The 25,611-nt window shown below is 35.9% G+C and overlaps 2 protein-coding genes across 2 annotated transcripts; both read right to left on the bottom strand.

The window, feature by feature from the left end:
* Positions 1-194: 194 nt before the first annotated feature.
* On the bottom strand, positions 195-1,951 carry LOC129274738 (replication initiator 1-like). Its single transcript, XM_054911489.2, has 2 exons — positions 1,798-1,951; positions 195-1,387 (listed from the first exon to the last, which is right to left on the bottom strand). Exons 1-2 carry the CDS (start codon positions 1,821-1,823, stop codon positions 427-429), a joined length of 987 nt encoding a protein of 328 aa, XP_054767464.2. The 5' UTR covers positions 1,824-1,951; the 3' UTR covers positions 195-426.
* Positions 1,952-15,242: 13,291 nt separating this feature from the next.
* On the bottom strand, positions 15,243-17,085 carry LOC135156348 (replication initiator 1-like). The gene is made up of 2 exons (XM_064108523.1): positions 16,842-17,085; positions 15,243-16,432 (listed from the first exon to the last, which is right to left on the bottom strand). Exons 1-2 carry the CDS (start codon positions 16,865-16,867, stop codon positions 15,478-15,480), a joined length of 981 nt encoding a protein of 326 aa, XP_063964593.1. The 5' UTR covers positions 16,868-17,085; the 3' UTR covers positions 15,243-15,477.
* Positions 17,086-25,611: the final 8,526 nt, after the last annotated feature.

Below are 25,611 nucleotides of genomic sequence, written 5' to 3'. Positions count from 1 at the left end.
CTCACTCTCTCTTCGATATATACCACGGAAATTTTAAAGTGACATTAAAAATAAGATATTTTATCTTGATAAGTCGACTAAGCAGACCAAAATATCTGTTCATCTCGGAGTAGTAAAATGGCCCTTTGAAGCTTCCGTCTATAATTAAAGCATATAGTTAAATGAAAACATCAATGTAATAACAGACATACATGTTCAACTTGAGTATCAAGTTTTAATTACATCACTACCACCAACACTATCAAGTACAAAAACTTTACATAATATAATCTTAATTGCCAATGATATCAACTATCATGAATAAGAGTTCCTTGTCACTGAAACGCAAGCAAACGGGCAGTGATAAAACCATACATGAATCTGTTATAATATTGCAAAGTATACGTTCTCTTAGAGTTTATATAGTCTTTATGTCAGTCTTTTCTTTCAAACAGTGATACTTTCCAGCTTCCTGTCTAGGAGATGTGTCTTGTAGTGCCGCTTTAGATTGCCAGACTGCGCGAAAGCTCTTTCACAACCTTCATGATGACAGCGGTAGGGACGTTCACCGGTATGAGTACGACGATGTTTGGTCAAAGTCGAAAGATCCCCGAATCGTTGTTGACAATCCTGACATGAGTAGGGACGATCTCCAGTATGAGTGCGTAGATGAGTACGAAGAGACGTCCTCTGAGCGAACGACTTGGGACAGGATGGACATTGGAAAGGACGAGCTCCTGTGTGGATTCGTTGATGAGCCGAACAGTTGGAAGCCTGAGCGAATCGCTTGGGACAGAACTTGCAGGAGAACGGTAGCTGTCTCTCAGAATGGATGTCCATTGGAGAACTGGAAGTGGGGACGGTCGGAAAACGTCGGGCGTTATTGGATTGTTCGTGAACATACAAAGAAGAGGACACGGAGTTTGTCGGAGAAGATCGGGAACCTTCGGTATCAGAGTTCGAGTAAACTGTGCCAGTGAGTGATGACGGAGCTGGCCATGACCGTTGGACGGATGCAAGATGAGACGACAACGCTGGAGAGGTCCTGGTCACTGGAGCCGTTGACGCGGACGACGACGATGAAATTAGCCAGTTGACGACGGATGAACGACGGGACGACTTCGATGGTACATGTATCTGATCACTTCGTTGAAGACCTTTCTGTCCAGGCAGATGAGTATTGGACGTCTCCACTGCAGGGCAAAGAGGACAGTTGGGGACGCCACATTTGAAGATGGTGGATGGAGTAAAGTGATGATGTCGAGCCCAGATGACGGATGCAATGGCCTTGTTGAAGTCAGGTTCCTGAGTTTCTATGGTGATCGGTGACAGGTCACACTTACTACCAAGTGATAGAAGAGAAGACGCGGCGTGTAAACGATCCATGTCGTAATCGCCACGAATAAATCTGCAAAACATAAAAAGGAGAGAAAAAAATCTTTTAGAATGCGTTTTGATACAAATAAAAAGAATTTGAAAATCGTTCATATCATTCTTAACGAAAAAACATTACATAATAATAGAAAGGTGATTTTCTTTATCTAGATTAATCTGAGAAATCAAGCAATATATGATATGCATTATTAACAGTATACCAGCTATACTTGTTTTCGCTCATTACATTAAGGTATTGAAGAATTAGTATACTATAGACGATGAAATCGAGACTGGTTCGAGGAGCATTTATAAGCGAAGCCTTTTTAATTATGTGCGTGTAAACATGAATTAAACTCTGAGGACATGCATGATACACTGGGGAAACAACGTTAAATTATACGAATTCAGGGCCGTGATTTAAAAAGAAATATATCTACTTACGTGCTGTCGAAAGGTATAGGAGACATAAGGGTATTCCTCAGGGAACAAATGTCGTAAAGAGTTACTGAAAATTATTTTTGTCGTTCAAAGTCAATACGAGAAGTCATCAGACAAGTATGTATGTTGCTTCTAAGAAGACAAGTGCTAAGAATGACGGCTTACTAATATTTCCTGGCAATGTATGCCATATCAGTCATTAAAGCTAAGATAGTGTTATCACACTTCCTTCCAATAAAAGAAGAACAATGCATAACGCCCTGTTTCATAGAATTCGGCAAGTTGGTCAAACGTGAATGAAGCTGTTCATTCGCTCTATTCAGCGTGGGGCAGCGACCGGATCCTAGCGCGCTGATTGGTCAATAGTTTATTGCGCCGGGGACATCAATGAACTTTGACCGAGCGTACGTCCAGCCGACCAGCTGGGGCTATTGTTGGGCTATTTTCAGATGCCCCGCAAAGGACAATCGTGGTATCTAGCTGTTTGATATGCGTGCAATAACTGGCATATATATGTAACAAGTGGAATGCCTCTGGCCGTCTCACCTGCATCACGCGATTCAATATAGCAGCAGTGCTGATTTTGAAAACTACTATAACTCGCACAAGATGTTCAGTGATACTTGGTTACTCTTATTTCCACGTTTTATGAACTAGACCAATACACTTATAGAGATATGATGGCAATTCAACAAATACCCCCAACGTGGCCAAAGTTCTTTGACCTTACATGACCTTTGACCTTGATCATGTGACCTGAAACTCGCACAGGATGTTCAGTGATACTTGATTACTATTATGTCCAAGTTTTATGAACTAGACCAACACACTTTCAAATTTATGGCTGTAATTCAACAAATACCCCCAATTCGGCCAAAGTTCATTGACCCTAAATGACCTTTGACCTTGGTCATGTGATGTGAAACTCATGCAGGATGTTCAGTGATACTTGATTAACCTTATGTATAAGTTTCATGAACTAGGTCCATATATTTTCTAAGTTATGATGACATTTCAAAAACTTAACCTTAGGTTAAGATTTTGATGTTGATTCCCCCAACATGGTCTAAGTTCATTGACCCTAAATGACCTTTGACCTTGGTCATGTGACATGAAACTCAGGCAGGATGTTCAGTAATACTTGATTAACCTTATGGCCAAGTTTCATGAACTAGGTCCATATACTTTCTAAGTTATGCTGTCATTTCAAAAACTTAACCTCAGGTTAAGATTTGGTGTTGACGCCGCCGCCGCCGTCGCCGCCGCCGTCGCCGTCGGAAAAGCGGCGCCTATAGTCTCACTCTGCTATGCAGGTGAGACAAAAATTGCCTTGAGTAAGAAAATCGAGAGTGGAGATTATATCAACGGAAAATTTCATGTAGAATCGGTAATTTTTTTTTTGTTGGGGGGGGGGGTAATGTTATACTGATATTTTAACATAGCCTAATACACGCTTTTGGAAAAAAGAGCTTTAAAAAGGCTTAAACGGGTGTAACGTTCGGCAATAAATGACGAAGATAATGACATATTTTCTCTAAACCATGTCTACGTTTTTCAGTGGATAAAATCAGGTCTCGAGTAAATTGCACTTTGATTATTATAGAATTAATAACTTTGTTGAACAAAAAACGAAAGAAAAACAATTCTGATCTGATCACAACTCGGGATGGAAAGGCATTTACAAATTGTCATACATGTAGTTTTGTAATTTGCTTACATAAATGAAATATGAATAATTTGCAAAAAAAAAATACAATTCAAAAAACGGTCGCAGATATTCCAGGTAGACTATCGATAAAGATGCAAGCGGTGCATCAAACGACGATACCTTTTATCAAACGTTTATATACCTTGATTTTCTTTTGAATTTAAATACAAGAGGACAAGTTTAATTGAGGCTTAGAACATCTTCATCCATTCAAGCGCTGTAATATATCTGTTTAGTCCGTGTCGTGCTTCTATTCAAGATCGTGGGAAAGGTCTCGAAGCAGCGAGGGCGAGATTGCAAGACTGTAGCTTCTATTGATTTGTATAGTTATATTCAAGTGACAGAGAAGAAAGGCTTCTATGGACTTAGTCTTTATACCTTGTCTAGTCTACCACAGACGAGGGACACCCTTGTATGAATCAGATATAAACCAATGACTCAAGTGCAAGGACACCAAGACTGACTGAGGTCAATAACCTCAAAATCTTCCTTTACTTTATTGTACTCCAGCCCCCTTCCCCCAAAAATGTTCGAATTAAAATATGACATTTTATAATAATAATGGTCTTTATTGATACATCAAAAAACATTCGTTGCAACCAAAGGCTGAATTGCAAATGCTTGTACAAGGTAAAAAAAAAAGAACGCAAATATACAAACAAGGTATATATATGGATAACAAATACAGGAAGACGGATAGAAAAAAGGGGGAAAGAAGAAAATGAAAAAGAAGAAAGAAAGCAGAAGAGTACAAAATAAAGGATCATGATCATGTTGCGCTATAGTAATGGTACTTTGGCCCTAAATAACCCAGCCAGTCCTCCTAAACTCACATTGTATTATGACACTTCCTCTGTAAATAGCAACAAAGAACGATGTATGAACCACGTTTCATAGAATTCGGCATGGTACGTCAAACGTGAACGCTTCTTTTCATCAAGCAAGAGGTGAGCCCGCTTCGCGCCACTCTGATTGGTCAATAGTTTATTGGGGCGGTCACATCAATGAACTTTGACGAGCAATGTCCGAGGTGTGTATTGTTTGGTAGTGAGTCAATGGCTTCAGCGCACTGTACAGTGTACGGTGTTTCATTTTCAATAAACTCCGATATCAAAGCAGGCTCTTTCGATTGAATCTATAGAAAATCTCAGAAAACAAAGGAAAGGATGTACCAATTTATCTCGAACAGAAAGAAATTCTGCACAACTTCAGCCAAACTCAGCATGGGACTGAGCACCGTGAGAAAGTATGACTATTTCTAGAATGATGTAAGAAATGAATTATCATAATGAGAATGATAAAATTATGTACTTGTCCTAGCATCACCACGACAATATTTCTCTATCCGCAGTCAAAGATATTATAACTTATAAGAGAATAAAGTTGGCGGAGTAATGATATTACTCCGTCAACATATAAAAAAAGTTATGATCCATTCCTTCTGTTATTATTGGAAAGTTGATTATTCTGGGAAATTGATGTTTCAATACTCGTAATGTTTGTTTCGTACAATTTCAGTCTTGTCGGAATTCTGAATAAATCATAATGTTTTGTTTTAAATCACCTGTGTTTTAAGGGCTAACAGTAACATATATGCAATCAGGGGATCTAAGGAAAGGACTTTCCCGATGTTTTATCCGACAAAGTTAGGTTTACCAGACAGTAATCGTGGTAATTTAAAACCATTGTTATTTGTTAATTAAAAATCAAGGAAATTTGTCAGATCTGACAGCTTGTAAGACGACAAAACCAGTTTATGAAAAAAGAAGAATAATCAAAATTGAAATACAGAATGGAATACGGATGTTGTTTGAAGGTTTGCATGGTGGTATGTACAGGAAGACGGACAGTCAACCTGCCCGAAACGTCGAGTCTCTCTACTACTCATCATCTCTACTCGCCGACTCAAGCCAGCATCTCCTCACTAGCTCTACTACTCAAGCTGTTCTCAACGCATCATCTTTCCTGGTTTACAGTCCTTTTCAGGACTACTTTCAAGAAAGAATACTCTACTCTCAAATCTCCACTTTCTCGCCTATCCATTTCTTCTCTTCTCCTATCCACTGTTTCTACAACACTTCACATGGTGTACCGTAAACCACATCAGAATGGAATACATTTTACATTCCTATTTTTAGCACTCCTGAAATTATATATTTTTTAAATATTATATTGGCTATTATTATTATTATTATTATATAAATAAATTCATAGTATTGTCAATAGCTCCTTCACGGGTTTTATAAAGCCGATATATTTTTTTAGCTACAGCCTGTAATGAATGCATTTTGATGTAGAAAATAAGATATTTCTTTCTGATGACTCATAACTGATGAATTGAGGAAGGCATCCGAATTGTTTTTTTGCTTGTAAATTTGGCTTTGGTTTACTTATGCAATCTCATATATCTCATACAATTATAGATATACCAAACGAAAAAAATGTAGATAGTGATGTTAATTACATTTTAGAGAAAAAAAATTAATTCGGTATAAATGAATGGAAATCATCAAGAAATCAACATTAAATAGATAACAAAACCACGGATCGAACTATATCTTGGGAATTGCAAGATATGCTTTTTATTTAGGGTTCCACCATTTTTTCTTCTTATCTTTCCTATTTACTCCTACTTACTATACTTACTTCACTAAACAATATTTATGTTCATGTAAGAAAAAATATTCTTTGCCAAAGTATAAAAAAAAGTATAATTCTTTTATGTTCTGATTGTGATGCATAATTTGTAAAAGATATACAAAAGTGGAGAGAACAAATTCCAATCAAATAATATCACATCACATCAAATCGAATAACAAGAACAACAAAAATATATATATGAGCTTAGAATGCCACCATCGGGAGTAATCTGCTTGTTATACTTGCCCATTTTTATAATGGAGAAAAAATTGATAATCATACCACCAGAATAACTACAAAATTGGTTATTGCCATGCGGCAAATTATGGCAAGCAAATGCGCACTTAGTATGATTGGCTATTTCAAATTATAATTTCGCCAATGTATGAGTCATTTGGTCACATCTCTCTGAATTGCGAATTTATAATTCATTTTATTACATCTTTTTGCAGCATCGGACATTAGTACTAATTTAATCTAATCTAGACTCCTAAATTGATAAACTAACACAACCCGCTTCAGTTTGATTTTATTATCACATGTCTAATATCAGGTGACCGGTCACTTCAAAGGAGCCTATGGTATAGGTCCTGTTTAATGGAGCTCTTAAAGACAAGCCTTTCCTAGTATTGTATACCAAAACAACTCCTAATCAGAAATATAATGCTGATCAAGTTTAATTGAGTATTAATTGTGTCTTATCAATTCAAGCTATGTCATTAATCTCTTTTAATCCATGTCGTGCTTCTTTTCAAGTTCGTGGGAAAGTTCGCGGAGCAGTGAGGGGCGAGATTGTAAGACTAATACTATAGCTTCTATTGATTTGTGTAGTAGATATATTCAAATCACCAAGAAGAAAAAGCTTCTGTGGACATGGACTTGGACACTCTAGCATTCGTAACATTACGACCAGAATAGCTGGACCATAGCTGATTCAGAACGTCGATGACTCAAGCCAAAGGGTCAGCAACCTTAAGTTTTTCGACCCTCTATGAACTTCGCCGATTCTAATTAGGGAATCCGTACTCTAAAAAGTTTTATCTCGTAATGGCTTATGAAAGCATCATGACTACTTGCTGGGGTAGATAATGTCAAATGCGTGTAAAAATTTATTAAAAGTTGTAATCAAGGGGCGGCGCAATGCGAAAGCCCCTGTGATAGTAACAAATCAATAAAAAGAGAAAAAAAAATGGAGAGGGGAAATGAGAATATATTAAAAAAAAGGGATGTGTCGTACACTAAAATACCCCAAATATTCACTCGTTAGTCTTGCCCACCCTTAAAATATCCTGACGCCTCCCTACCTGGTTGGAACTGTGAGACAATTTATCCACGAAAGAACATACTTTTTACTCAACGCACGTGCATGCACCCCGCCCCAATAAAAAAAAATATATATACTTTTATACACATATATATATATATATATATATATATATATATATATATATATATATATATTTATATATTTCAAAGTATATTACAATATTATACAAAAACAACAAGACAACTGCAACACATGAAACCGTCCGCGTTACAACCAATAATTTTCAACATGGATGTGGGGGTATATTCACTAATACCGTGTTTACACTTAATCGGCAATTGGTTCTGAACCAATTGCCGATGCAGAATCGGCATTTGGATTGCGTTTACACGTTGTTACAGCTCACGGTTCAGAACCGCGAGCCGATGCAAAAACTTGAAATGATACGCATACCTACAATATACGTCATAATAAAGACAACGCTGGATCAGTGCGCTAACAATTACGTCACAATGGTAAAGTAATTGAAATGCGCACAAATTGCCGGTGCAGAATCGGCTTTCTGTTTACACGTAGTAAAAAAGCCGATTCTGCATCGGCTCGCGGTTCAGAACCTACTACTTTGGTGGTGCAAATTGCCGGTTCTGAACCGCGAGCCGATTCAAGTTACTCGCGTTTACACGCTATGAAAAAGCCGATGCTGCATCGGCTCGCGGTTCAGAACCGCGAGCCGATTCAAATGCCGATTAAGTGTAAACACGGTACTAGGGGTACAAATATAATACAAATATTGATTTTTTTTTTTTTAGTTTACAGGGGGTGGGTCAGTGGCATAATGGGTCATATTTTTTTATCAAATCAATTCAATTCGTTATTTCATTTCCACTCAAACCTAATTCAAAGGATTGTAGATCAAATACAAATTTAGGAATTGACATTTCAAGAAAAGCAGTATAAAACAGAGCACATGGGAATGGAAATGAGGGAGTCCACCAAAAGTAATGCTTGTAAAGTGTAGATCCCCTTGACAATATAAGAATATTTGGGTACATAGTATGATTCATGCGTTTATGATAAGAAAGATAAAAAGAATAAATTTGCTGCCTAGCGAATAACACCATAATTCATCAACAGAAACATTCAAGTCCCAACTGAAAACATAAACATGTATGTTTCTCTCTCATTAATAATTTAATAGTGTGTTGTGTTCAGGAGAAAGCAAATTTGTATTCCATTTCATTCCAATTATTGTCCATGCGTGTGAGCACCGAAAGGGGTGGACCTGTCCTCTCAATAAGTAACCACTATATATCATTATTGAAAAAAAAGGTGCAGATCAGACTGAGGTTCAGTACAGTGGCGGTCTTCTGGCTCCCCCCCCCCCCCTTTGAGAGGCACAATTTTTTTTTAGAGGAATATGTCATGCACACGCCAGCGAGGACTTTTTTTTTGCTTTTCAAATTTTTCCTGTACAAAAATGCCCCCCCCCCCATGGAAAATCCTTGATACGGCCCCGGTAGGAGGGGGCATTTGAATTAACCATGATTTAAACAAAGTGTCGGCATAAAACTATATTAAAATAATATTCAGCTCTTGTATAATTTTAATGCACCCCACAGAGTGACTTTATAATACGGATAATGAATATCTGCTTATTTAACTTTTTTTTTAAACATTTAACAGTTATCAATAATACATTTTCTTCTTATAATACAGTTACCTGTGGAATTCCACAAGGGAGTATAATTGGTCCCTTGATGTTTATCATTTTCATAAATGATATTTCTACTGTTGTAAAGTTTAGCAGTATTTCAATGTACGCTGATGATACATGTATATACTATTCCTCAGATAATGTTTCTGATTTATGTTCCTGTCTAAATGAGGATTTGGCACGGATTTCAGACTGGTTGAAATGTAATGAATTATTACTGAACCCTAAGAAATGTGAATTTATCATATTTGGATCAAGGCGTAAATTATTACCATTTGCAAATGCACAAGTTCAAATTGACGGTGAAAAAATCAAAAGAGTGGAAGAGTGCAAGTACCTTGGCGTTATGCTCAGTGCACCGCTCAACTGGAATGCACATGTTAAATTGGTTAAGACGAAAGCGACAAACCCTGTATTAGACAGGTCCAGATTTGAGAAAAGTAAACTGTCTTAGGCAAATCGTGTTAATGCTGAATTGAGAAGTGTTTTAACATAATTTGAGGGCGCTGAGTCCAAATTTGCTGTTTGCCAACCTTGATTTTGATGTTAAAATCCTCAAATTGGCAAAAACAATATGGCCGCCATTCTACACCCATTTTTACTCTATTCTGACCCCCAAAACTTGTAACAAAAATGTTTGTCAACGGTTTTTGGTACTATTTGATCTTAGAAATAACATACTAAAAATCCATCAAAATCCGTATCCGGGAAAGTGGTTATTTTTAAGATGGCGTCTAAGATGGCAGCCATTAACTGAAAATTAATATAACCGGCACTTTTCTACCCTAGACACCTTTTTCGGTGCATACATGTATTCAATGGTGGAGAGCATAAAAGGAAAGAGTGAACATAAGCACTCCAGGGTACCTGAAAGTCCAAGATTGCGCAAAAATGGCTGCCATGGCCTAAAAATTCATAATTCATCTATTACGTATTTTATTTGGGTTTTATTCATTGGTGATTTCAAGGGTCAAGAAGTAAACCGGAACAATTTACAAGGACAGTCAACGGTCCACTATGTCCAAAAATCCAAGATGGCTTTCAAAATTGGAGTCTAAAATAGCTGTTGTTATCTAAACACCCCCAAACCCGACATAGTTTGTTTAATATTTGCCTTGAGGATATGATGTTGGTGTCTAACCCATGGTTTAATGGGTCAAGAAATACGTTGGGACAAGTAACAAAGACAGTCTATGGTCCTCCATGTCCAAAAATCCAAGATGGCTGCAAAAATGGAGTATAAAATGTCTGTCGTTAATTACAAACCGACACAGTTTGTTTAATAACCGCCAGGAGAATATGATTTTTTAGTATAACGCATGGTTTAAAGGGTCAAGTATTAGATTGAGACAAGTTACAAGGACAGTAAGTGGTTCCAGTATGTCCAAAAATCCATGATGGCTTCCAAAATTGGAGTCTAAAATGGCTATTGTTACCTAAAAACTGACATAGATTGTTTAATATCCGCCTGGGGTACATGATTATGTTGTCTAACCCTTGGTTTAAATGGTCAAGTAATAAATTAGGACAAGTTACAAGGACAGTCAGAGGTCCAGCATGTCCAAGAATCCAAAAAGACTTCCAAAATTGGAGTCTAAAATGGCTATTGTTACCTAAAAACTGACATAGTTTGTTTAATATCCGCCTGGGGTACATGATTATGTTGTCTAACCCTTGGTTTAAATGGTCAAGTAATACATTAGGATAAGTTACAAGGGCAATCAATGGTCCTGTATGTCTAAAAATCCAAGATGGATTCCAATTAAGGACTCTAAAATGGTTGCTGGTACTTAAAAATTGACATAATCTATTTAGAATCCATCTGGGATATATGATGTTGGTGTCTACACTACGGTTTCAAGGGTTAAATAATACTTTTGGATTAGTTACAATGGTATGAAGCTGTCCATTTTGCCTATTATTCAAAGATGGCTTTCAAAGTGAGTCTAAAAAGACTTCCATCACCTAAACATAGTCATAATTAGGTGAACAAAATCTACAATATTGTGGTTTGAAGGCTAAAATAATAAATCGGGACAAATAAAAAGGATGGTCAGTTTCCTCTTCGTCGTAAAAAGTCCAATGCGACTTCTGAAATTGCGTAAAAAATGACTACTGTCCCCTAATCATAAAACCATAGGATCGTCCTAAGCACAAAAATGACGTGTCTTGAAATACTTATCAGTGAATTATGGAAAATTTTTAGGTGAAAGTGTACCTTACTTTTTTAAAGTTAGTTTTTTTATGTTTACCTATTGTCGCACCACCGTCTAATTGTGTCACGAATTCTTGTAAAACATATTTTCATGAGTCTTAGAAACAGAGACGCCAAAATAGTGGCACTAGATGGGATACGAAGTATTGTCATTTTTGTAACAATGGTGGCCAACTTGAATGCAATTTTTGGAGCGTTCTTCATTTTTTTACAAGATGGACAACATTGTATCCCTGTAATTCGTCTTCACCTATATCATTCGACCCTTGAAATCATGAGAAAGACACAAAAATGTTTCTAGGTAGATAGTATATGGACTTTGCAGCCAGATTTTTAAGAAATAGCAACTATTTTTTAAGCCATCATCATTTTTTTTGCAAAACTGCACCACTGATAAACCTTGAAATTTTTCCAATGTAATTTTTCTCTTTGGAACCATGATTTTATATATGTTTTATTTTATTCTCGGTAAACCCCAAAGTTATTTCTACCAGGTGGATATTCTATGAATTTGGACCATTTCAAAGTTGCAACGTCCATTATAGACGCCATTTTGCATGGTCATCTTGGATTCTCTGACACACTCACTGACCATCTTGTAAAAAACATGTCCTGTTTCATTATTTGCCTTGAAAGTTTTTGATGATTTTGATTTTGATTTTGAGGATTTACTTTATTTTTTTAGTTGACGGTACAACGACTGCCGTTGTGGACGCAATGTTGGATTTCCAGGTAACCTTGGCGACCTTTTGTAACTATAACCTGTGTCAATAGACTTTGTTTAATCCTGACATACCTAAGTTTCATGAAATAGACATCTATACCCTAAAAGTTATGACATTTCAAAAACTTAACTTCGGTTAAGATTTCATGTCGACTTCGCCACCGCCGTCGGAAAAGCGACGTCCATGTTTTGCTTCTGCTATGCAGGCGAGGGAAAAATGGCGGACACGTTAAAGATACCACAATATGAATATGCCAGCATCGCCTCAAAATTATCAAACATTTGGCCATATTATTTATCAAATCAGCAGCTGTGAATCATGGCAGCCATCTTGGAATTAAAGATGGCTGACGAATCAGTCGGGCACATTATGTTTGCAACACTGGGTATAAAAAATAACGCATAGATCCCAATTTCTGAAATATAATCACCCATAAAAATCGTTTAATATGGGAAACTGCATTAAAAATGCCGCCATTTTGTTTTTTGCCGATTTGAGGATGAAAACGTCGGAATCAAGTTTGGCAAACAGCATATTTGGATTCAGCACCCCTGAATTACCTTAAAACAATTGATAAATCAGCATTAACACAAAATGCCTAAAGCACTTTTTCTGAGCATATTTTTTCAATTCTGGACCTGACTATATTGTTTGAAACGGCTAAGGCCGTACATCAGTCTGAATACTGCTATAATGCTTTACAAATCACTCTTTCAACCACACTTTGATTACTGCTCTATAGTATGGTTCAATGCAGGGAAAGTTTTACTTAAAGAATTGAGTGTTCTTCAAAATCGAGCACTGCGTATGGTCTTAAGAGTTGATTATAGATATAGTACCAACCTGTTGTATTCTACTCTGAACATTGACAAGTTAGAATTGCGATGGAAAAAACAGGCAGTTTCCTTTATATTTAAATTACTTCATGGACAACTTCCATCTTTCTTGTGCTCCAAAATAAGTATCAAGAAAAGTAATTATTCTCTTCGAAATTACCAGTGTAGAATTAATCTCGAAAAACCAAAAACAAATTTCATAAGGGACGGCGGTCTCTATATAGGTATTCAATTATTTAATTCCTTACCAAGTAATACCCGTCAATTGGATCAGTTCTCTTTATTTATGAAATCAGTTAATTCCATCGACTTCTAACTCATCTGCCGGGGGGGGGGGCTAGAGAATTTCTATAATTTCTTTTCGTACATGCGGTTTTATGTAGTTTTAATTATCATTGTTTTTCATTTTAATTATGTATGTTTTATTTTATGTGTTACTGTAATATTTTTGAATATTTTCGTATTGTCTCACTTTTACATGTTTTTAATGTTCACGGACTTGCTGAAAAGCAGTCTGTTATGACTGAATGTAAGTTTTACCGTGATTAAATAAATACAATACAATACAATACAATATATATATCATATCAGTATTAAGTTAATGAAGTGAAGAGTTGTATTAACTTAGCCCATCTATGTTAAAAAAATCAGTAGTTACAGAAACCCAGCAATCAATAAATCAAAACATAAATAGTATTGCAAACTTGATCAACATTGTGTGAAAAATAAAAAAAGTTATTTATAATTCAAAATTAGGCTTGCGTTTGAATTCAGCGGACACGGGTAATGTGAAAAGAAGTCCCTCTTTTTCCATATTATTTTCTTGCTAATTAGTCGAAATAGGGGGAGGAAGGGAAGGGAGAGAAATAGAGAAGGGGAGTGGTAACGGTGTCGGTGATGAAAATTAATTTTATGAAAGAAAACATATGTTATTTTTCCTTTATATACGCCGAACGTTGATGTTGAAAAGGCAATGACAACTAAACACTGACATTGAAGCTTCTGTGGCGCTATCGGATAGTGCGTTCGGCTGTTAACCGAAAGGTTGGTGGTTCAAGCCCACCCAGGAGCGAGATGTAATTAATATTTTTTGTGTAAATCTATATTTTTTTTTCGTTTAGAAAAAAATTATATGAAGCTATTTTGTAACCTGTCTTATTATAATCATTATATCATTTTTTTTTTCAATTTATTATTATTATTATTAGATTCAGCGAACAAGAAGAAGCAAAAAGAAAAGGCAAAATTGATAAAGTATGATTGTCTGAATATTACGTAATTTTTTTTTTTCAGAAAGGTAAAACCTCGTGTTCTTTCGCTTCTCTCGCTCGGGACTTTTAAGAAAATTTTCCGCCCATACTATTTTAGGCCCCTCAAGCCTTCACGTTTCTGCTCGTCTCCCTACCTTCATACACACCTCTCTCATAGGTTTCCCATGTAATATCGCCCTCTTTTTGAAATATTTTCCTAATCATTTTTCTATATTCTCTCTTTATTGTTGTCTACCGCCCTCTTCTCTATTTCTTTTAAACGTTTGCACTGAAAGTTCGAGCAATAATCAAGAAACAGACAATATTGTAGTGATATTAGACAAAATATAAATACAATAGTGAGAAAGAGGGAAATCTGGTGAGAAAGAGGGGGAGGAGAAAGAGAGGGGAGAAGAAGAGGGGGGAGGGGGTAAAGGAAGAAGCAGAAGAGGGAGGAGACAGATGGAAAAAATGGCGGAGGGGATAATGAGTTCATATGATTATAGAATATATTATTCGACGTCACAACGTATAACCTCCCAGCCACGATTAGTCTTGTATTCATTTAAAAAAAATCTGGCAAGTTTTTTTAAACAAAATTATTGGAAATAAGACTATTTCTGGAATATAGGACATTTTTATCCCAACCGTGGGTAAAATCATTTGATCAATAGTTTATCACAATTTTGACAATTTTTAACCAATTTTGTTGATCAAAATTGCGTCATGTTTAATAGAGAATAGACGTTGCTCAAACATTTATTTTGTATGAACAACATTTTTGCAGTGAAAATGTTCGTCATACAAAAATCACATATTAAATTCATCCATATACTTAATTTTCCATCTCAGTCCCATACTTTTCTCCCCTTTCTTTCTCACTTTCTTATCCAATATCATTCCCACTCACTCTCTCTTCGATATATACTACGGAAATTTTAAAGTGACATTAAAAATAAAATATTTTATCTTGATAAGTCGACTAAGCAGATCAAAATATCTGTTCATCTCGGAGTAGTAAAATGGCCCTTTGAAGCTTCCGTCTATAATTAAAGTATATAGTTAAATGAAAACATCAATGGAATAACAGACATACATGTTCAACTTGAGTATCAAGTTTTAATTACGTCACTACCACCAACACTATCAAGTACAAAAACTTTACATAATATAATCTTAATTGCCAATGATATCAACTATAATGAATGAGAGTTCTTTGTCACTGAAACGCAAGCAAATGGGCAGTGATAAAACCATACATGAATCTGTTATAATATTGCAAAATATTTGTTCTCTTAGAGTTTATAGTCATTCAATCAGTCTCTTTTTCAAACAGTGATATTTTCCAGCTTCCTGTCTAGGAGATGTGTCTTGTAGTGCCTCTTTAGATTGCCAGACTGTGCGAAAGCTCTTTCACAACCTTCATGATGACAGCGGTAGGGACGTTCACCGGTATGAGTACGACGATGTTTGGTCAAAGTAGAAAGATCCCCGAATCGTTGTTGACAATCCTGACAGGAGTAGGGACGATCTCCAGTATGAGTGCGTAGATGAGTACGAAGAGACGTCCTCTGAGCGAACGACTTGGGACAGGATGGACATTGGAAAGGACGAGCTCCTGTGTGGATTCGTTGATGAGCCGAACAGTTGGAAGCCTGAGCGAATCGCTTGGGACAGAACTTGCAGGAGAACGGTAGCTGTCTCTCAGAATGGATGTCCATTGGAGAACTGGAAGTGGGGACGGTCGGAAAACGTCGGGCGTTATTGGATTGATCGTTAACATACAAAGAAGAGGACACGGAGTTTGTCGGAGAAGATCGGGAACCTTCGGTATCAGAGTTCGAGTAAACTGTGCCAGTGAGTGATGACGGAGCTGGCCATGACCGTTGGACAGATGCAAGATGAGACGACAACGCTGGAGAGGTCCTGGTCACTGGAGCCGTTGACGCGGACGACGACGATGAAACTAGCCAGTTGACGACGGATGAACGACAGGACGACTTCGATGCTACCTGATCACTTCGTTGAAGACCTTTCTGTCCAGGCAGATGAGTATTGGACGTCTCCACTGCAGGGCAAAGAGGACAGTTGGGGACGCCACATTTGAAGATGGTGGATGGAGTAAAGTGATGATGTCGAGCCCAGATGACGGATGCAATGGCCTTGTTGAAGTCAGGTTCCTGAGTTTCTATGGTGATCGGTGACAGGTCACACTTACTACCAAGTGATAGAAGAGAAGACGCGGCGTGTAAACGATTCATGTCGTAATCGCCACGAATAGATCTGCAAAACATAAAAAGGAGAGAAAAAATCTATTAGAATGCGTTTTGATACAAATAAAAAGAATTTGCAAATCGTTCATATCATTCTTAACGAAAAAACATTACATAATAATAGAAAGGTGATTTTCTTTATCTAGATTAATCTGAGAAATCAAGCAATATATGATATGCATTATTAACAGTATACTAGCTATACTTGTTTTCGCTCATTACATTAAGGTATTGAAGAATTATTATACTATAGACGATGAATTCGAGACTGGTTCGAGGAGCATTTATAAGCGAAGCCTTTTTAATTATGTGCGTGTAAACATGAATTAAACTCTGAGGACATGCATGATACACGGGTGAAACAACGTTGAATTATACGAATTCAGGGCCGTGATTTAAATAGAAATATATCTACTTACGTGCTGTCGAAAGGTATAGGAGACATAAGGGTATTCCTCAGGGAACAAAAGTCGTAAAGAGTTACTGAAAATTATTTTTGTCGTTCAAAGTCAATACGAGAAGTCACCAGACAAGTATGTATGTTGCTTCGAAGAAGACAAGAGCTAAGAATGACGGCTTACTAATATTTCCTGGCAATATATGCCATATCAGTCATTAAAGCTAACATAGTGTTATCACACTTCCTTCCAATAAAAGAAGAACAATTTATAACGCCCTGTTTCATAGAATTCGGCAAGTTGGTCAAACGTGAATGAAGCTGTTCATTCGCTCTATTCAGCGTGGGGCAGCGACCGGATCCTAGCGCGCTGATTTGTCAATAGTTTATTGCGCCGGGGACATCAATGAACTTTGACCGAGCGTACGTCCAGCCGACCAGCTGGGGCTATTGTTGGGCTAATTTCAGATGCCCCGCAAAGGACAATCGTGGTATCTAGCTGTTTGATATGCGTGCAATAACTGGCATATATATGTAAAAATTGCCTTGAGTAAGAAAATCGAGAGTGGAGATTATATCAACGGAAAATTCCAAATTTCATGTAGAATCGGTAAGTTTTTTTTGTGGGGGGGGGGGGTAATGTTATACTGATATTTTAACATAGCCTAATACACGCTTTTGGAGAAAAAAAAAGCTTTATAAAAAGGCTTAAACGTGTGTAACGATCGGCAATAAATGACGAAGATAATGACATATTTTCTCTAAACCATGTCTACGTTTTTCAGTGGATAAAATCAGGTCTCGAGTAAATTGCACTTTGATTATTATAGAATTAATAACTTTGTTGAACAAAAAACGAAAGAAAAAGAATTCTGATCTGATCACAAATCGGGATGGATCTCGGGGTAAAGGCATTTACAAATTGTCATACATGTAGTTTCGTACTTTGCTTACATAAATGAAATATGAATAATTTACCCAAAAAAAATAAAAAATAAAAAACGGTTGCAGATATTCCAGGTAGACTATCGATAAAGATGCAAGCGGTGCATCAAACGACGATACCTTTTATCAAACGTTTATATACCTTGATTTTCTTTTGAATTTAAATACAAGAGGACAAGTTTAATTGAGGCTTAGAACATCTTCATCCATTCAAGCGCTGTAATATATCTGTTTAGTCCGTGTCGTGCTTCTATTCAAGAACGTGGGAAAGGTCTCGAAGCAGCGAGGGCGAGATTGCAAGACTGTAGCTTCTATTGATTTGTATAGTTATATTCAAGTGACAGAGAAGAAAGGCTTCTATGGACTTAGTCTTTATACCTTGTCTAGTCTACCACAGACGAGGGACACCCTTGTATGAATCAGATATAAACCAATGACTCAAGTGCAAGGACACCAAGACTGACTGAGGTCAATAACCTCAAAATCTTCCTTTACTTTATTGTACTCCAGCCCCCTTCCCCCAAAAATGTTCGAATTAAAATATGACATTTTATAATAATAATGGTCTTTATTGATACATCAAAAAACATTCGTTGCAGCCAAAGGCTGAATTGCAAATGCTTGTACAAGGCACAAAAAAAGAACGCAAATATACAAACAAGGTGGATAACAAATACAGGAAGAGGGATAGAAAAAAGGGGGAAAGAAGAAAAGGAAAAAGAAGAAAGAAAGCAGAAGAGTACAAAATAAAGGATCATGATCATGTTGCACTATAGTAATGGCACTTTGGCCCTAAATAACCCAGCCAGTCCTCCTAAACTCACATTGTATTATGACACTTCCTCTGTAAATAGCAACGAAGAACGATGTATGAACCACGTTTCATAGAATTCGGCATGGTACGTCAAACGTGAACGGTTCTTTTCATCAAGCAAGAGGTGAGACCGCTTCGCGGCGCTCTGAATGGTCAATAGTTTATTGAGGCGGGCACATCAATGAACTTTGACGTGCAATGTCCGAGGTGTGTATTGTTTGGTAGTGAGTCAATGGCTTCAGCGCACTGTACAGTGTACGGTGTTTCATTTTCAATAAACTCCGACATCAAAGCAGGCTCTTTCGATTGAATCTATAGAAAATCTCAGAAAACAAAGGAAAGGATGTACCAATTTATCTCGAACAGAAAGAAATTCTGCACAACTTCAGCCAAACTCAGCATGGGACTGAGCACCGTGAGAAAGTATGACTATTTCTAGAATGATGTAAGAAATGAATTATCATAATGAGAATGATAAAATTATGTACTTGTCCTAGCATCACCACGACAATATTTCTCTATCCGCAGTCAAAGATATTATAACTTATAAGAGAATAAAGTTGGCGGAGTAATGATATTACTCCGTCAACATATAAAAAAAGTTATGATCCATTCCTTCTGTTATTATTGGAAAGTTGATTATTCTGGGAAATTGATGTTTCAATACTCGTAATGTTTGTTTCGTACAATTTCAGTCTTGTCGGAATTCTGAATAAATCATGTTTTGTTTTAAATCACCTGTGTATTAAGGGCTAACAGTAACATATGCAATCAGGGGATCTAAGGAAAGGACTTTCCTGATGTTTTATCCGACAAAGTTAGGTTTACCAGACAGTAATCGTGGTAATTTAAAACCATTGTTATTTGTTAATTAAAAATCAAGGAAATTTGTCAGATCTGACAGCTTGTAAGACGACAAAACCTGTTTATGAAGAAAAGAAGAATAATTAAAATTGAAATACAGAATGGAATACATTTTACATTCCTATTTTTAGCACTCCTGAAATTATATATTTTTTAAATATTATATTGGCCATTATTATTATTATATAAATGAATTCATAGTATTGTCAATCGCTCCTTCACGGGTTTTATAAAGCCGATATTTTTTTAGCTACAGCCTGTAATGGATGCATTTTGATGTAGAAAGTAAAATATTTCTTTCTCATCACTCATAACTGATGAATTGGGGAAGGCATCCGAATTGTTTTTTTACTTTTAAATTTGGCTTTGGTTTACTTATGCAATCTTATATATCTCATACAATTATAGATATACCAAACGAAAAAAAATGTAAATAGTGATAATTAATTACATTTTAGAGAAACAAAATTTAATTAGGTATAAATGAATGGAAATCATCAAGAAATCAACATTAAAAGGATAACAAAACCACGGATCGAACTATATCTTGGGAATTGCAAGATATGCTTTTTATTTAGGGTTCCACCACTTTTTCTTCTTATCTTTCATTTTTACTCTTACTTAATTACTTCACAAAACAATATTTATGTTCATGTAAGAAAAAATATTCTTTGCCAAAGTATAAAAAAGTATAATTCATTTATGTTCTGATTGTGATGCATAATTTGTAATAGATAAACAAAAGTGGAGAAAACAATTCCAATCAAAATTATATCAAGTCACATCACATCACATCAAATAACAAGAACAACAAATATATATATATATGAGCTTAAAATACCACCATCGGGAATAATCTGCTTGTTATATTTGCCCATTTTTATAATGGAGAAAAAAAAATGGTAATCATACCACCAGAATAACTACGAAATTGGTTATTGCCATGCGGCAAATTATGACAAGCAAACGCGCACTTAGTATAATTAGCTATTTGAAATTACGATTTCGCCAATGTATGAGACATTTGGTCACATCTCTCTGAATTGCGAATGTATAATTCATTTTATTACATTTTTTTTCAGCCTTGTACAGTGGTACAAATCCAATATAGACTCCTAAATTGATAAACTATTAAACACGACCCGCCTCAGTTTGATTTTATTATCACATGTCTAATATAAGGTGACCGGTCACTTCAAAGGAGTCGTATGGTATAGGTCCTGTTTAATGGAGCTCTTAAAGACAAGCCTTTCCTAGTATTGTATACCAAAACAACTCCTAATCAGAAATATAATGCTGATCAAGTTTAATTGAGTATTAATTGTGTCTTATCAATTCAAGCTATGTCATTAATCTCTTTTAATCCATGTCGTGCTTCTTTTCAAGTTCGTGGGAAAGTTCGCGGAGCAGTGAGGGGCGAGATTGTAAGACTATACTATAGCTTCTATTGATTTGTGTAGTAGATATATTCAAATCACCAAGAAGAAAAAAGCTTCTGCGGACATGGACTTGGACACTCTAGCATTCGTAACATTACGACCAGAATAGCTGGACCATAGCTGATTCAGAACGTCGATGACTCAAGCCAAAGGGTCAACAACCTTAAGTTTTTCGACCCTCTATGAACTTCGCCGATTCTAATTAGGGAATCCGTACTCTAAAAAGGTTTATCTCGTAATGGCTTATGAAAGCATCATGACTATACTTGCTGGGGTAGATAATGTCAAATGCGTGTAAAAAATTATCAAAAGTTGTAATCAAGGGGCGGCGCAATGCGTAAGCCCCTGTGATAGTAACAAATCAATAAAAAGAGAAAAAAAATAAATGGAGAGGGGAAATGAGAATACATAAGAAAAAAAAAAGAATGTGTCGTACACTAAAATACCAAAAATATTCACTTGTTAGTCTTGCCCACCCTTAAAATGTCCTGACGCATCCCCACCTGGTTGGAACTGTGAGACAATTTATCAACGAAAGAACATACTATTTACTCAACGCACGTGCATGCACCCCGCCCCAATAAAAAAAAAATATATATATACTTTATATATATATATATATATTTATATATTTCAAAGTATATTATAATATTATACAAAAACAACAAGACAACTGCAACACATGAAACCGTCCGCGTTACAACCAATAATTTTCAACATGGATGTGGGGGTTAAATGGCAGAGGTAATGATGGCAAAGGTAAGAATGGCAGAGGTAAAAATGGCAGAAGTAAAAATGGCAGAGGTAATAATGGCAGAGGTAAAAATGGCAGAGGTAATAATGGCAGAGGTAAAAATGGCGGAGGTAATAATGGCAGAGGTAAAAATGGCGGAGGTAATAATTGCGGAGGTAATAATGGCAGAGGTAAAAATGGCAGAGGTAAAAATGGCGGAGGTAATAATGGCAGAGGTAAAAATGGCAGAGGTAAAAATGGCTGAGGTGATAATGGCAGAGGTGATAATGGCAGAGGCAAAATGACAGAGGTAAAGATCATGACATGCTAGATCAGCAAGGAAAAGATAAGAGCCTTTCCAGTTAATATAAGTGATAATTATTGACCTTGAATGGACTCCTATCGACAAAATGAGTATTTTGATGTGATAAGATATTATTTGGATTTTTTTTTAATAAATCATTTTAGGTCAATACTTTATCGTTGATATGATTAAACTCAAACATGTTCATGCCAAAATGATTTCAATTAGTGAGTGATGAAAGGATTTATCTTGGCCAGTTCGTATAGTAGAACAACACTTCATCACATCCATACCAAACGAATTGTAATATAAACACCAATGTGCGCTACCATTAACACACTGAAATAGACGAGCTCGGGATTTCTTTGAACCACTTGCATAACTTGGATAACAGAAAAATAACAAAACGTTCTGTAATAAAAGTAATTTTTCATATTTCAAAAGCATAATGGATCCGAATAGATATTGATATGATACGTATATAGTTTAATGTAAATGATATAATAATAGCAACTAGTGTTCACATTTTCAGAGTAATACCTCATTGCAGCTAGTCCAAGTGGATATCAGGTTCCTTAACTAGTTTCTATGGCAACGGTTACCGCATGAATTTTGAAATGTGTAGCGAATCAGGGATTTAAATATATATAGGTGTTTCGTAGGTACCATTCTATCGACCTGTTTTGAAGGGGAAATTCACCCTGATAAATGGTTTACTGTTAAAATAGCAGAAAAAATATATTGATGAAGGTTTGCGGAAAACCCGTCAAAGATTAAGAAAGTTATTAGAAGTTTTTTAGTTTTTTATCTGTGACGTGATATATATACTAGTAACTACCCCATATTTTATTCACCAAAATGTCTACTTTTTAATCTTTTTTAATCAGTGATTCATGATTGCTAATAAAAAACCTTTCAGGAGCGGATGTGAAATTATTTGTATGTCAATAAACTTAAGGTTCAATTAAAACCATTTTTTTGTTAATGACATTTCATTGATATTTTTATTACACCATATATGGGGAAAACTGCTCGCAAATGACGTCCCCGTTAACGTAATAATTTTTAGTAGCTTTTTAAATCTTGCCATTTCTACCTCTGCCATTTTTACCTCCGCCATCTTTGTCTTTGCCATTTTTACCTCTGCCATTTTTACCTTTGCCATTTTTATCTTTGCCATTTTTACCTCTGCCATTTTTACCTCTGCCATTTTTACTTTTGCCATTTTTACCTTTGCCATTTTTACCTCTGCCATTTTTACCTTTGCCATTTTTATCTTTGCCATTTTTAACTCTGCCATTTTTACCTCTGCCATTTTTACCTCTGCCATTTTTACTTTTGCCATTTTTACCTTTGCCATTTTTACCTCTGCCATTTTTACTTTTGCCACTTTTACCTCTGCCATTTTACCTCTGCCATTTTTACACCGAGCCTATTCACCTAGGGGTACAAATACAATACAAATACAATACAAACACTGATACAAATATTGATTTTTTTTTTTAGTTTACAGGGGGTGGGTCAGTAACATAATGGGTCATATTTTTTTGATCAAATCAATTCAATTCGTTATTTCATTTCCACTCAAACCCGATACAAAGGATTGTAGATCAAATACAAATTTAGGAATTGACATTTCAAGAAAAGCAGTATTAAACAGAGCACATGGGAATGGAAATGAGGGAGTCCACTAAAAGTAACGCTTGTAAAGTGTAGATCCCCTTGACAATATAAGAATATTTGGGTACATAGTATGATCATGCGTTTATGATAAGAAAGATAAAAAGAATAAATTTGCTGCCTAGCGAATTACACCATAATTTATCAACAGAAACATTCAAGTCCCAACTGAAAACATAAACATGTATGTTCCTCTCTCATTAACAATTTAATAGTGTGTTGTGTTCAGGAGAAAGCAAATTTGTATTCCATTTCATTCCAGTTATTGTTCATGCATGTGAGCACCGAATGTACAGTGGCGGGTCCAGGTACATCCTGGTACCTCTGGCTTGCCCCCCCCCCCTTGAGAGGCACAATTTTTTTTAGAGGAATATGTCATGCACACGCCCGTGAGGACTTTTTTTTTGCTTTTCAAATTTTTCCTGTACAAAAATGCCCCCCCCCTGGAAAATCCTTGATACGACCCTGGTTTAGCCATACAAAGAGGGGGCATTTGAATTAACCATGATTTAAACAAAGCGTCGGCATAAAACTATATTAAAATAATAAAATAATATTCAGCTCTTGTATAATTTTAATGCACCCCACAGAGTGACTTTATAATACGGATAATGAATATCTGCTTATATATATCATATCAGTATTAAGCTAATGAAGTGAAGAGTTGTATTAACTTAGCCCATCTATGTTAAAAAAATCAGTAGTTACAGAAACCCAGCAATCAATAAATCAAAACATAAATAGTATTGCAAACTTGATCAAAATTGTGTGAAAAATAAAAAAAGTTATTTATAATTCAAAATTCGGCTTGCGTTTGAATTCAGCGGACACGGGTAATGTGAAAAGAAATCCCTCTAGATTGATTCATAATACGTTATTATAATGGCGTTTAAGGTGGAGCCAAACTATGGTTTACATCACTGGTGGATCCGGGGGGGGGGCATATCCGGCCCGTGCCCCCTTTTTGAAAAGCAAAATTGAATTTTTTAAATGTAAAAAATGCATTTAAACATAAGTGTGCCTTCCCTTTTGAAAGTGAAGACCTTTTTTTTGCTTGTCAAATTTTTCCTCGGAAAAATGTGCCCCACCCCTTTGGAAAAATCATGGATCTGCCCCTGATTTACATTATACATGTTATAGGAATTCAAAATTTAAATATTTCATAATCTATATTACAATGAAATCCAAAAAAAAAATAGCGAACGTGCAAAACATACTCGGTTCACCCATTTGCATACCATCGGCTTTAAGAATATAAATATTTTCTGAAAAAACACGAAACTTTGAGGTGATATAACCAAGTTAACTCTTTTAATTTGCTTCTGAATTTTATAGCTTAGCTTGTTTAATTTCGAACTATTTATTCCAAACAATTCGCAGTTTCGATAGACTTGATATTTAATATACTGCATATAGAATCCTCTTCAATTCGTTTCATGCATAGACATCAAATTAATTTCTACTTTATCTGCGCCTTAATTACCATAACACCATGTAGATATGAAATGCAAAATGTTATCTGTCACGTGACATGGTTCCTGCGGAGTGATCAAACGTGTCATGGTAACTGCACGTAGCCAACGTCTAGTGAACCAATATCGTGATGAGTGCTAATTACTCATTATGTAGATCCATTAATACTGAACAAAGACAATGTTATTCCAGGTTAAAAGATATGCTTCACTTACAACTTAGAAAAGAGAATGATGATTGAGAACAATAACTCAATATGACAGGGGGCTCTTAATTGTCTTTCAGAAATTTCCATACTTTTTTTTGCTTATTGTTCTGTCTCTTTGAACGAAATGAACCCAAATTTTGTTCCAGGTCCTTATTCTATTAATATATTAATGCACACAAAATGAAATTAACATGGGTACGGCCATGAATCTCATCAACATTCGTCCTCAAAGATTGGACTGTAGTTAAATGAAAATGGACAATACAAAAGTATACCCCGTATTCCATTAATTCTAAACTAAGTGATTTCTGAACACATCAATTTCGTATTCT

This window comes from Lytechinus pictus, chromosome 13, assembly GCF_037042905.1.
Source record: "Lytechinus pictus isolate F3 Inbred chromosome 13, Lp3.0, whole genome shotgun sequence".
Taxonomy (NCBI): Eukaryota; Metazoa; Echinodermata; class Echinoidea; order Temnopleuroida; family Toxopneustidae; genus Lytechinus; species Lytechinus pictus.
This window is presented reverse-complemented; position numbering and strand designations above follow the sequence as displayed.

What these genes read in the sequence shown, in the direction of transcription:
- LOC135156348 (XM_064108523.1), bottom strand. Translation starts at nt 16,867, where the DNA reads ATGTCTCCTATACCTTTCGACAGCAC. An exon ending in CCTATACCTTTCGACAGCAC is followed by an intron (nt 16,433 to 16,841) that starts GTAAGTAGATAT and finishes TATGTTTTGCAG; the next exon opens with ATCTATTCGTGGCGATTACG.
- LOC129274738 (XM_054911489.2), bottom strand. Translation starts at nt 1,823, where the DNA reads ATGTCTCCTATACCTTTCGACAGCAC. An exon ending in CCTATACCTTTCGACAGCAC is followed by an intron (nt 1,388 to 1,797) that starts GTAAGTAGATAT and finishes TATGTTTTGCAG; the next exon opens with ATTTATTCGTGGCGATTACG.